Genomic DNA, 14494 nt, shown 5'->3' on the forward strand with positions numbered 1-14494 from the left:
GCTAAGAACAGGTTTTCTTTTTTTGGTGGGGGGAAATATGGCCCACCCCATATAGTCCTAAGAGGTGATTTTTGGCTCTGTATTCAAGGTATTCAGGCATGCTTAGGAGACCATTTGATGCTAAATATCAAACCTGGAACTCTATGCAAAGCATATACTTCATTATCTTTGCAGCCCCAGAACAGACTTTTGAGGGAGAGTACCTTATAAACAATTCTCAGGAGACCTGGGACATCTGATATTTCCTTTTGGGGAGGTTGGGCCACACCTGGTAGTGCTAACTGGTTCTGCACTCAGGAATTACTGCTGGCTGACCTAGGGTACTATATTGAATATTAGGTATTGACCTGGGTTGGCCATATGCAAGGCAAAGAGCCCTATACTATATGATCACCTGGTGATGCTCAGGGGTTACTCTGAGGCTATGCTCTCAGAAATACCTCCTGACTTAGGTGCTGGGGGATCGAACCACAGTCCGTCCTAGGCTAGCGCCAGCAAGGCAAACACCTTACCGCTCAGCGGCACTGCTCTAGCCCCGTGTTTGTTTTTGTTTGTTTTGGGGCCACCTTGACCATGATCAGGGATTATTCCTGGTTCTACACTCAAAAAGCACAAAAACCACTCCTGAATTTGATTGGCTTTAAAAAAAAATCACTCCTGGCAGGCTCATGGAACTATAAGAGATGCCAGGGATCTAACCTGGATCAACCACATGCAAGACAAATGCCCTACCCTTTGAGCTAAGACTCTGGCCTCAGCCAACCCTGGCATTTCTTAGCCAACCTGACCAGTGATTCAATGCAAGAGCACAAAGATATAGTGCTTTTTAAAACTGTGGAACTGAAGATTACATGAGCCACTTTGGTGGGATTTGGGGCCCTCATGGGCAGCACTCAGCAATGCTAGTGGCCTCCAGGGTTATAACTGATGATGCTCGAGGGACCTTGTGGTTGCGAGGGGATAGAACTTGGTCAGCCACATGTAAGGCATGTACCTTAACCACTGTACTATATCTCCAGCCCAAGAACAGACAACTTTTATCATTTATATGTAGTAAAATAAGTTTACTATGATTTCCCCCCCTTTGGTGCCAGAGATCTTATTATTTTTTCTTCTCATGTTTTTTTTTTCTTTGCTATGTATTTTTTAAAAATATCTTTACTTAAGATATTTACAAATATGTTTGAAGTTGGGTTTAGTCATAAAATGTACACCCCCTTTCACCAATAAAACCATCCCCTCCGGGCCCGGAGATAGCACAGCGCCGTTTGCCTTGCAAGCAGCCGATCCAGGACCAAAGGTGGTTGGTTCGAATCCCGGTGTCCCGTCTGGTCCCCCGTGCCTGCCAGGAGCTATTTCTGAGCAGACAGCCAGGAGTAACCCCTGAGCACCACCGGGTGTGACCCAAAAACCAAAAACCAAAAAAAAAATCCCTTCCATCAATGCTATGGATATTTTGAATTCTTTTTTTTTTTTTTTTTTTTTTTTTTTTTTTTTTTTTTTGGTTTTGGGCCACACCCGGCATTCCTCAGGGGTTACTCCTGGCTGTCTGCTCAGAAATAGCTCCTGGCAGGCACGGGGGACCATATGGGACGCCGGGATTTGAACCAACCACCTTTGGTCCTGGATCGGCTGCTTGCAAGGCAAACGCCGCTGTGCTATCTCTCCGGGCCGGATATTTTGAATTCTAATTATCTTAATCTTTTTAGGGATTTTTTTTTCCCCTAAAGTTTACAAACCAAGTTCTGAAATAAGCTTAGAGTTATTTCAGACTAAAAAAAAAAAAAAATTTAATACCTTTTAACTTTGTAGTGGCAAGTAAAAATAGACTGAATATATTCAGGAAACAAAATAATTTAGAAATTTACAATAGAATGAATGATAATGTCTTAGAAGTTTAAAGACCTTTAAAGTCCTATTTTATTTATTTATTTTTGGATTTGGGGCCACACCTGGTGACGATCAAGGATTGCTCTTGGCTATGCACTCAGAAATAGCTCCTGGCTTGAGGGACCATATGGGATGCTGGGGATCAAACCAGGGTCCATCCTTGATCAACTTTGTGAAGGGCAAACGCCCTACCGCTGCACTATCCCTCAGGCCCTAAAGCCCTATTTTTTTTTTTTTTTTTTTTTGGTTTTTGGGTCACACCTGGCAGTGCTCAGGGGTTATTCCTGGCTCCAGGCTCAGAAATTGCTCCTGGCAGGCACAGGGGACCATATGGGGCGCCGGGATTCGAACCGATGACCTCCTGCATGAAAGGCAAACGCCTTACCTCCATGCTATCTCTCCGGCCCCTAAAGCCCTATTTTATGATCTTCTCATGAAATACTACTTTTCATACAAATCATTTTAATTTTGGTTCAATTCAAATTTGTTACTAAGTCAATTATTTTATTTTGGCAGTGCTCAGGAGAGGCCATGTAATGCTGGGGATTGAACCTAGGATATCTATATGCCATACACGCACACTAACCCTTTAATCTATCTCCATGGTTCTGAATTGTCTTTTCTATAACTATTTCAATGTTATTATATGTAAATGAACCTAAATACCATTAAATTATTGTTTTTCAACTTTTTTCTAACTTCTTTTTCTTTCGAGGGCCTTCTGTAGACTGTTGTCCCCTAATTTAGTGCTGTGACAACACACTTAATGTACTTTCTACCTGTGGCCCCCTTGAAATGTTATGAGGGCCACTAGGGTCATTGATTCCAATTGAGAAAGATTGATATAAAGTATGAGAGAGGGAGGAGAAAGAGAGATGAAAAGAGAACTATGAAGAGAGAGGTTAAGAAAAATTGATTTTTGTGTGTGTTTTGTCATGGATCAAATTCAGGACAAGGGCTTTACCACTAAGCTATATTCCTAAACTATATATTTTTTAAATGACTGATCAGTTGATAAAATCTCTAAAATTGGCAGATGTATTGCTATGCCCTTCTGATTGTAAATTGTGCTAAAATTAAAATTATACCTCAATTTGTGTTATTTTTGAATATAAGCAATATTTTAGAAAAATATAAAAGAGTAATAGGGAGAAAATGGGGCAAACACGTGTATATTTGACTTACATGGACATACACAGGGAGAGGGATATACATTGAACAGATGGGTAGTTAGTTAGATTTAAAGATTGGTGCACATAAAGAAAGACTTGCTTTTTGTGGGGGGAAAGGGACACCTAGTGTACTCCAGTGGTACTTGGAGGCACGTGTAATTTCCAGGACTGAACCCAGGCCTTTCATATGTGCTCCAGTCCTTTGATCTAGTTACTAGACTCTATGTTATGCACATTTTTATTCTTCCTCTCACAACAATTTGGTTGGGTTTAAAATTATGAGTGGATGTGATTTCCTCCCCCCCTTTTTTTGTTTCTGTTTTGTTTTGGGTTCACACCTGGTAGCTCTTAGGCGTTACTCCTGGCTCTATGCTCAGAAATCGCTCCTGGCAGGCTATGGGGACCATATGGGATGCTGAGATTCAAATCACCATTCTTGTGCATGCACGGCAAAACCCCTACCTCCATGCTATCTCTCAGCCCCCCTCTTTTAAATGTATTTTTTGGGATTGAATGTAAGACCTCATATATGTAAAGCAAGCATTGATCACTGAGCCACACCCCAGCCCTGCAGAAATTTACCTTTACAAAGATAATTGGGTGGGAGGCACACTTAGCAGTGCTTAATCTTGGCTCTGTGCCTGGGGATCAATCCTCGTGGTGCTCAGGGCACCATATATGTTTCAGGGAGTTGGTTCCAGGTGGGTTGCATGCTAAGCACTAGTGTACTATCTCTCTTGCTCCAATTTTAAATTTTAAAAACTAGGAAGCCAAAAAAGTAGATATGAACAATCCTATAGATTAAAAAATTGGGGCCTGAGAGATAGCATGGAGGTAAGGCATTTGCCTTGCATGCAGAAGGACGGTGGTTCGAATTCCAGCATTCCATATGGTCTCCCAAGCCTGCCAGGAATGATTTCTGAGCGTAGAGCTAGGAATAACCCCTGAGCACTGCCTGACCCAAAAAACAAAGTAACAAAAAAAATATTGACACTGTTTTCTGTTACAACTTGCTACGTTTTGGGTTTTGTTTGTTGTTGTTTTGTTTTGTTTTTTTGTTTTGGCTACTCCTGCTGACACTTGGGTTACTCCTGGCTAAGCAGTCAAAAATCACACCTGTCGGGGCCAGAGAGATAGCATGGAGGTAAGGCGTTTGCCTTTCATGCAGGAGGTCATCGGTTCGAATCCCGGCGCCCCATATGGTCCCCTGTGCCTGCCAGGAGCAATTTCTGAGCCTGGAGCCAGGAATAACCCCTGAGCACTGCCAGGTGTGACCCAAAAACCAAAAAAAAAAAAAAAATCACACCTGTCTTGGGGGACCATATGGGACACCAGGATCAAACCTGGCTCAGCCGCATGCCAGGCAAAAGCCCTACCACTGAGCCATCACTCTGGCCTCACAACTTGCTAAGTTTTTGTCTCTGAAAACTTGTTCATGGTCATCAGAAAAAAGTTATCCCTGATTTCTATCACTGTTTAGCTATAAGAGTGGTAAAGTAAATATATCTTTGTGTATTTTGTTTATAGCACATCTTCGTTGCCTCCACTAGACTGGCCTTTACCAACTCACTTTGGACAATATGAATTGAAAATAGAAGTGCAACCTAAAACTCATCATCGAGCACATTATGAAACTGAGGGTAGCCGAGGAGCAGTAAAAGCATCAACGGGGGGACATCCTGTTGTGAAGGTATGAGATTTTAGGATCATGTTTTACAGATACCTCTTATCTACTAATGGTCATAACAATGATATTAAGTACTATTGGTGGTGTTTGGGGAGTCAGAGTGGGGTGATAACCACTAGAAAAAATGTGCTGGGGCCGGAGAGATAGCATGGAGGTAAGACATTTACCTTTCATGCAGAAGGTCATCGGTTCAAATCCCAGCGTCCCATATGGTCCCCCCCGTGCATGCCAGGAGCAATTTCTGAGCACAGAGCCAGGAAAAACCCCTGAGCACTGCCAGGTGTGACCCAAAAACCACACACACAAAAAAAAAGCGCTACTACTAACCTTCTGCTTTGGCCCAGGGCCTGTTGAGGTCAGGTCTTTTCGTTTGTTTGATTTGGTTTTTGAATCACACCCGGCAATGCCCAGGGGTTACTCCTGTCTCTGCGCTCAGAAATTACTCCTGGCAGGCTCGGGGGACCATCGGGGATGCCAGGATCCTAACCACCATCCTTCGGCATGCAAGGCAAACGTTCTACCTCCATGCTATCTCTCCAGCCCCTTAGGTCTTTTGTTTTGATTTGTTTTAGTTTTTGGGTCACCCAGAGGCACTCAGTTACCCCTGGCTCTGCGCTCAGAAATCATTCCTGGCTGGCTCAGTGGGAGATCATATGGGATGCCGAAATTGAACCACCATCCGACCTGGGTTGGGTGTGGGCAAGGCAAACACCCTACCACTGTGCTATCTCTCTAGCCCCTGAACTCAGGTCTTACGGAAACCCACAGGAGCACTTCCATGGTATGGATATTAAGGACCTCTGTTCGGTTTTTCCAGATTTGTTGTCTAAAATGGAATTTCTGAGAAAAACAAAATAGTCTTATTTAGGAAACAGATCAAATCTTTGATTATTTGAAATCCACTTCAAATTCATTGCCTTCCTTCCTGCCTGCTTTTCTTTAAGACCAGAGAGAGAAAATTTAAACTATAGATAGTCTGGTGCCAGAGTTAATAATACAGTGGGTAATGTGTTTGCCTTGCATAGGGCCCACCTGGGTTTAAATCACTGGTTCTCTATATGGGCCTCTGAGCACTGCTAGGAATGTCCGTAAGCATTGAGCCAGGAGAAAGTCCTGAGCATTGCCAGGTATGACCCAAAGATACTCATCCCCCCACCAATATATTTTTGGTTAACTTGTATGTATTGACATTTTGAGTCCTTGTTAATATAACAATACGCAAGCATAAATTTACTTTGCCATACTAAAGGGTATTCTCCTTGGATTCTGTTCCTTAGGGGAAAGATTTAGTAGTCAAACAATTGTTTTAAAAAACAATAATTAGGGGCTGGGCGGTTGCGCTAAAGGTAAGGTGCCTGCCTTGCCTGCGCTAGCCTTGGACGGACCGCGGTTCGATCCCCGGTGTCCCATATGGTCCCCCAAGCCAGGAGCAACTTCTGAGCACATAGCCAGGAGTAACCCCTGAGCGTTACCAGGTGTGGCCCAAAAACAAAAACAAAAAAACAACAAAAAAACAATAATTTAAAAAATAAGACTATATTTATAAACATTACTTGTGCTTATGTAATATTCAGATAAGTACAGGGATGAAGGCTTTTGCCTTATATGTGACTTAACTCAAGTTAGATCCTTGACAACATATGGTTAACTGAGCATCACCTAGGCCAGGGTGGTGAACACGAGGCTCTCGAGCCGCATGTGGCCCCTGGCCAAAATGAATGCGGCTCTTTGCCTCTTATCAATATTTTGTATACTGTGGCTCTGTGCCATGTTTGGATTTTGTTCTGCTGCTTCTGAGGAGGGACCTCTGGGAAGAGATCTCCGAGCGAGTAGTCCCGCCCACAGGCTGCGTCATCCGTCTCCCATCCCTTGGAAACAACTGCACGGGCCAGCGAGCGGGGGGACCTGTGTGTCACATGTTGTGTCACATCTTGCCATTAGTTCTTAGTGTAGAGGACACAGCACACCCTCACCATCACTGCAGGATTTTGACCCTCACTCAAAATGGCAAAATGCATTAATATATTATTGTTAAAATTATATGCTTTTGTGTGAGTGTTTGTTTTGGCAGGTCACTTCGTGGTGTGGCTCTCTGACTCTCACAGTTTAAAATTTTGGCTCTTAGTGTCGAACTTGTTCGCCACCCCTTTACCTAGGCTGATTGAGAGTAACCCTTGAGCAGTGCTGGCCCCAAACCCCTTTCTGTCCAAAAAAAAGAAAATCTAAGCAATGCAAGAATATAGAAAGAATGAAGTAACATGGGGCCAGAGCAATATTACAGTGATTAGGGTGTTCTGCCTTGTATATAGCCTACCCAGGTTCAATCTCTGGCATTCCATGTGGTTCCCCCCAACCTTGCCAGGAGTAATTTCTGAGTGCAGGGCCAGGATTAACCCCAGAGAACCTCTGGATGTGGCCCTAGGGCATTTGCCTTGCATGTTGGTCGACCCAGTTCGATTCCTAGCATCCCATATGATCCCCCAGCCTGCCAGGGGCAATTTCTGAGTACAGAGCCAGGAGTAACCCCTGACTGCCCAATGTGTGTGGCCCCAAAACCAATCAATCAATAAAGTTTAAATAATAATAATAATAATAATAATAATAATAATAATAATAATAATAATAATAAAGCAACAAATTACCCAGAATCTAAAGCCACCAGTCATAAGTATTAACAAAAATTAGCAGCAATTAATAGCAGTATTACTATTTGAATAATAGTTTAGATAACTGAATATATTTAGTGGAAGACTAGATTAATGTCTAGAAAAATCAAATTTAGGGGACTATAGGTTGGGGCTCCCAATCTCCACTTAAGAGGTCTGAAGGACCCATGGCAGTTCTCAGCCAGCTGGGGTGACAGTTCAATACAAAGACCCAAGGAAGTGATACTTCTCTGGTTCTAGTTGCTGGAAATACCTAGGCCATTTCAGCAGTGCTTGGAGCTTTCATGGGCACACCAGGTTGCTTTGTAATGACCTTTTGGTACCAGTAATTGAAACTGGTTTAGGCACATCCTAGGCATATGCCTTAAAAAACTGTACTATTGGGGCTGGAGAGATGGCGCAAGTGGTAGGGCTTTTGCCTTGCACACGCTAACCTGGGACGGACCATGGTTCAATCCCCTGGTATCTGATATGGTCCCCCAAGCCAGGAGTGATTTCTGAGCACATAACCAGGAGTAACCCCTGAGAGTTACCAGGTATGGCCCAAAAGGCAAAAAAAGCAAAAACAAACAAAACCACTGTACTATTTCCAGTCTAAAATCAATTTTTGTTTGTTTGTTTTTTGGGTCACACCCGGCAACGCTCGGGGGTTACTCCTGGCTCTAAGCTCAGAAATCGCCCCTGGCAGGCACAGGGGACCGACCATATGGGATGCGGGGATTCTAACTGCTGCAGACGCCTTGGTCTCTAAGCAAAACCTTAGTGGGGTCAGAAAATCCTCACTGGAAGAAAGCGGGTACACAAGGCGGACGAATATGAAATTGAAATAATTGAGACTACACAAAATGCATTGTATGGGGACCCATGTCTATGAGACGAGAGACAAATTTTATTTTTTAGCTGATGACATTTTAAGCACATCTCTGGTATGCAAGGTGTCTTCAGGGAAAACAAAGGGTAGGAGATCTTCCTGAAGGACAGTACAATGAGACCGGGAGTTTAGAATCTACATAGAGCCCTGCTAGAGGGAAGGGGAAGCTTGAGCTGAAGATGTTTTTGGGTAAGCAAAAGACGGGTTTTTCAAGAAACAGGAGGAGAGATACAGGTTTTGGAAGAAATGTTTTTGCAGTAGCAGAAAATGGATTTTAGAGGAGACGGAAATAATTGTTTACCATCATGGAGCTAGACCGAGAAAAACAAGCTGCTGGCGCCAGGTTATACTTGAAGTAAGAGTCACAAACTAGCCAGCGGGGAGCTTTTGGCGGGCTTTGGTACTGAAATTTCTTTGTGACTGCAGGATAGCTAAGGCCGAATTTCTGTAGTAGAAAAAGAGACAAAAATCAAATAAAAGGAAAAGAGAAATATGTCACAGCCATGTCAGAAATATAACCAGTAATCCACGCAAGAGTCAATGATTGACTTCTCCAACAGGCCTTCTGGCAGATAATTCTTGGGAAGAAAATTAGGCACTACACCAGGAAAGCCAAAAGCCACGTCTGGTGTGTGCTTCCTTAATAAATGGAGACATGCATCCTGCATGTCTCGACATCTAACCACTGCCCTTCTGCATGGAAGACAAACACCTTACCTCCATGCTATCTCGCTGGCCCCCTAAAATCAGTTTTTTAAGACTGGGATTATTCTGAACATTCTTTTTTTGGTTTTTGGGTCACACCCGGCAGTGCTCAGGGGTTATTCCTGGCTCCAGGCTCAGAAATTGCTCCTGGCAGGCACGGGGGACCATATGGGGCGCCGGGATTCGAACCGATGACCTCCTGCATGAAAGGCAAACGCCTTACCTCCATGCTATCTCTCCGGCCCTGAACATTCTTTTTTTTGGGGGGCCACACCTGGTGTAACTCAGAGGTTACTCCTGGCTTGGGGGACCATATGGGACACCAGGGGGTTGAACCACAGTTCATCCTAGATTAGCGTATGTAAGGCAAATGCTCTACCACTTGCCCCTGAACATTATTCTTTTTTTGGGGGGGGGGGGGTTTGGTTTTTGGGCCACACCTGGTAATGCTCAGGGGTTACTCCTGGCTATGCACTCAGAAATTGCTCCTGGCTTCGGGGGCCTTATGGGACTCCGGGGGATCAAACTTTGGTCTATCCTTTGTTAGCACACGCAAGGCAAATGCCCTACCGCTTGCGCCACTGCGCCAGGAACAAGTTCTGAGTGCATAGCCAGGAGTAACCCCTGAGTGTCACCAGGTGTGGCCCAAAAAAAAAAAAAACAAACAAAAAATATTCAAAATTAAGCTAAATTGAAGGCCAGAGAGATAGCATGGAGGTAAGGCATTTGCCTTGCATGCAGAAGGTCAGTGATTCGAATCCCAGCATCCCATATGATCCCTTGAGTCTGCCAGGAGCGATTTCTTAGTGTAGATCCAGGAGTAATCCCCTCAATGCTGCCGGTGTGACCCAAAAAACAAACAAAAAAATTAAGCTAAATTGAAATTGTCTAAAGACCAGAGAGAGTATTCCTCAAGCTGGAGTTTATGTTCTGCATGTTGGAAGCCTTGTTTTGATTTCTGATACTGTATAGGTCCTGAGCATCTCTGGGAGCAGCTATTGAGTACAGAACTGCATGTAGTCCTGGAACACCATTAGGTGTAACTTAAAAACAAAGATTAGGGCCCAGTGCTAGAAAGTAAGGTGCTTGCTTTGCATGCAACAGACCTTGATTTGATCCCAAGCACCTCAAGGAGATTAAATAAATTGAAAGCCAAAGTAATTGCTTCATTCTTTGTTGCTGTAGATTGACTGCTTTGAAAAACTGAAGTAATTGTTCGTTTGGGGGGGGGGTCCACACCCAGCGGCAGCACTCAGGGGTCACTACTGGCAGACACGGGGGACCAATGGGATGCAGGGAATCTACCTGGGCTCCATCCTGTGTTGGCAGCGTGAAACGTCCTACTGTTGTGCTATCATTCTGGCTCTTGAAGTAATTGTCTTTTTTTTTTTTTTGGTTTTTGGGCCACACCGGTAACGCTCAGGGGTTACTCCTGGCTATGTGCTCAGAAGTTGCTCCTGGCTTGGGGGACCATATGGGACACCGGGGGATCGAACCGCGGTCCGTCCAAGGCTAGCGCAGGCAAGGCAGGCACCTTACCTTTAGCGCCAAGTAATTGTCTCTTAAATAAACTTTATTTCCCAGCTCTTTCTGTAACTTCCTGAATTTTGTCACTTACTTTCCTATCAGCTCTACAGCCATTCTTTCTTCTCCTCCACTTGTTTGGTTCTTCTCTTAGAAGTAGTTGACTTCAGGGTCAGAAGAGATAGCATGGAGGTAGTGTGTTTGCCCTGCATGCAGAAGGACGGTGGTTCGAATCCCGGCATTTCATATGGTCCCCTGAGCCTGCCGGGGGTAATTTCTGAGCATAGAGCCAGGAGTAACCCCTAAGCACTGCCAGGTGTGACCAAAAAAAAAAAAAAAAAAAGAAGAAGTTGACTTCAGTTCTTACTGCTTATTTTTGAAACTTGCCTTAACTGTGTTATATCTCTCCAGTCCTTGATAATGAATTCTATGTGAAGCTGCTCTAGTCTGTCCTTAAAGTGATCTTTGGCGGTAACCTTCAGTTTTAGTTATATGAAGCAGGCAAGGACCTTTGCTATTAATAGAAACATACGCATGAAACAGAAGGCAATCTGAAGAGCAATTTACTGCTAGTAGGTGAAAAATGTTAGAGAGTATGCTTAATAATAGTAATAATTTGTTTACTGCCTACCACATAATATTTCTGTAGAAGTGAGGTGGGATATTTGATGTTCTTTAAAATCCTTGTGGTATGGAGAAGCCCTATTTTTTTTTTCTAGATCATGTCATACATATATTTGACTGGGTTCTTTGTATTAAATATATTACTGCCAGGACTGGTCTCTGAATACAGAACCAGGAATAAGTCCTAAGCACCACTAGGCATGGGTCACCCTCTTCTCCAAAATGCAAAATAATTATGGCACTACTGTCTCTACTTTTTCTTTTTCTTTTTTTTTTTTTATTTTGGTTTTTGGTTTTTGGGCCACACCCGGCGACGCTCAGGGGTTACTCCTGGCTGTCTGCTCAGAAATAGCTCCTGGCAGGCACGGGGGACCATATGGGACACCGGGATTCGAACCAACCACCTTTGGTCCTGGATCGGCTGCTTGCAAGGCAAACACCGCTGTGCTATCTCTCCGGGCCCTGTCTCTACTTTTTCTTTTTTTTTTTTTTTTTTTTTTTTTGGTTTTTGGGCCACACCCTGTGACGCTCAGGGGTTACTCCTGGCTATGCGCTCAGAAGTTGCTCCTGGCTTCTTAGGGGACCATATGGGACACCGGGGGATCGAACCGCGGTCCGTCCTAGGCTAGCGCAGGCAAGGCAGGCACCTTACCTCCAGCGCCACCACCCGGCCCCCTGTCTCTACTTTTTCAACTTTGTAAAAACGTTGGTGATTTACACTCTGCATTATCATTTACATTATGTTTCTGTGCATAACATAAGAGGAAAATGACTGAATTTCATTTGTATCTACATAGTGCACATTTTTATTGACTTATTTAGACTTTATTTTTTAGTTGAGGCTATACCCAGCTTTGTTCAGGGCTTACTCCTGGCTCTATTCTCAAAAGTCATTCCTGAGGCCGGAGCAATAGCACAGAGGTAAGGCATTTGTCTTGCACACGGCCAATACAGGATGGACCCCGGTTCATATCCCAGCATCCCATATGATCCCCCGAGTCTGCCAGGAGCAATTTCTGAATGCAGAGCCAGGAGTAGCCCCTGAGCACTGCCGAGTGTGATCCCAAAAAAGTCACTCCTAGTAGAGCTTGGGAACCATAGGTGAACCAGAAATTTTTGTTTTTGTTTTTTTGGACCACACCCGGCAGCGCTCAGGGGTTACTTTTGGCTCTGCATTCAGATATTGCTCCTGGCAGGAACTGAAGTGAGTTCTGCTGCTTGCAAGGCAGTGCCTTACTTGTATTAGCTAGCATTTTTTTTTTTTTTTTTTTTTTGTGGTTTTTGGGTCACACCCGGCAGTGCTCAGGGGTTACTCCTGGCTCCATGCTCAGAAATTGCTCCTGGCAGGCACGGGGGACCATATGGGACGCCGGGATTCGAACCGATGACCTTCTGCATGAAAGGCAAACGCCTTACCTCCATGCTATCTCTCCGGCCCGTATTAGCTGGCATTTTAGTTTTGTTTTGGTTTTTGTTTTTTGGGCCACACCCAACAGCGCTCAGGGGTTACTTCTGACTCTGTGCTCAGAAATCGCTCCTGGCAGGCATGGGGAACCATATGGATGCCGAACCACCATTGGTCCTGGTCGGCTGCTTGCAAGGCAAACACCCTACTGCTGTGCTATCTCTCTTCGGCCTCACGTTAGTTTGGCATAGAGTCTAGGGGCTGGAGTGGTGGTACAAATGGTAGAGCTTGCACGTGCTAACCCCCCCCCCCCCGGTGTGTGTGTGTGTGTGTGTGTGTGTGTGTGTGTGTGTGTGTGTGTGTGTGTGTGTGTGTTGGTTTTTAAAAAATAAGAGTCTTGGGCCCGGAGAGATAGCACAGCGGCGTTTGCCTTGCAAGCAGCCGATCCAGGACCAAAAGGTGGTTGGTTCGAATCCCGGTGTCCCATATGGTCCCCTGTGCCTGCCAGGAGCTATTTCTGAGCAGACAGCCAGGAGTAAGCCCTGAGCACTGCCGGGTGTGGCCCAAAAACCAAAAAAAAAAAAAAAAAAAAAATAAGAGTCTTGGGGCCGGAGTGGTGGTACAAATGGTAGAGCTTGCACGTGCTAACCTAGGACGGACTGCGGTTTGATCACCCAGCGTCCCATATGGTCCCCAAGCCAGGAGCGCTTTCTGAGCGTATAGCCATGAGTAACCCCTGAGCGTCACCGGGTGTGGCCCCCAAACCAAAGTTAAATAAATAAATAAATAAAATTAAAAAATTATTTATCTGTTAAATTCTTAAAATTTACTGACTCATTGATATCAAAACATGTAAAAAATTTCACATCTGAATATAAAATAGATTTTTTTGGGGGGGGCCACACCCGTTTGATGCTCAGGGGTTATTCCTGGCTAAGTGCTCAGAAATTGCCCCTGGCTTGGGGGGACCATATGGGACGCCTGGGGATCTAACCGTGGTCACAGTCCTTCCTGGGCTAGCGCTTGCAAGGCAGACACCTTACCTCTAGCGCCACCTCACTGGCCCCATGTTTACTACTTACTTTTGTTGTAACTAAAGAGGGTAAGGGAGAACCAGTAAAAAGCACAAGTCATTTTACACCCAACAATTCAGCTGCATCATGGCCAGTGTAAGCACCCAAAAAAAGTGGTATCAGAGGTCAGGGCTGCAGCTGATTAGTAGAGCAGATGTCTTGCTTGTATGAGGAATTGCAAACTCTGTTGAACACCACAACCAAAAAGATATGTATCACAACTGGCGATTTGTACAATTCCCAGTCATCATGACATTTATAACAAAAAATAGCCAAAGGTAGGGGGAGACCTCACCCATTCAAAACCTGTGACTTGACAGGGTTTTTTTGTTTGCTTGTTTGTTTTTGTTTTAGTTTGGGTGTTGTTTTTTTTTGTCGGTTTTTGTGGGTACCATTCCAATTGTGTTCGGAGTGGATGGTGCAGTACGGATATCCTAATATCTCACATGCAAGGCATGTGTTCTGCCACTCCTCCCCTTTCTTTTTTCCTTTTTGTGCCACACCTAGCAGTGCTCAGGACTTAACTTCTGACTCAGGGACCATGTCTGTTGAGGCTCAGAGATGCTCTGCAGTGCTGGAAATTGAACCTGGGTCATCTACTTGCAAGACAAGCACCTTACCCACTACACTCTCTGAAGCACTAATCCCTCCTTTTGTGGGGGGCCACACCCATTTGATGTTCAGGGGTTAAGGGCTCAGAAATTGCCCCTGGCTTGAGGGGACCATATGGGACGCCAGGAGATCTAACAGAACCGAGGTCAGTCCTTGGCTAGCACTTGCAAGGCAGATACCTTACCTGTAGCGCCACCTCACCGGCCCCACTAATCCCTCCTTTATTTGCTAGCACTACCACTGGGTACCAGAATTCTACCACTAG

At 44.6% G+C, this 14494-nt stretch overlaps 1 protein-coding gene across 2 annotated transcripts in view; it reads left to right on the forward strand.

Annotated features, from left to right (window-relative positions):
* The window catches only part of NFATC3 (nuclear factor of activated T cells 3), a 126977-nt gene that overhangs the window by 52693 nt on the left and 59790 nt on the right, over nucleotides 1–14494 (forward strand). For both annotated transcript variants that reach the window (XM_049786337.1, XM_049786338.1), the window contains exon 3: nucleotides 4590–4752. In XM_049786337.1, the coding sequence (XP_049642294.1) occupies nucleotides 4590–4752 (163 nt within the window). The remainder of the gene's footprint in view (nucleotides 1–4589; nucleotides 4753–14494) is intronic.

Source organism: Suncus etruscus, chromosome 14, assembly GCF_024139225.1.
Source record: "Suncus etruscus isolate mSunEtr1 chromosome 14, mSunEtr1.pri.cur, whole genome shotgun sequence".
Taxonomy (NCBI): domain Eukaryota; kingdom Metazoa; phylum Chordata; class Mammalia; order Eulipotyphla; family Soricidae; genus Suncus; species Suncus etruscus.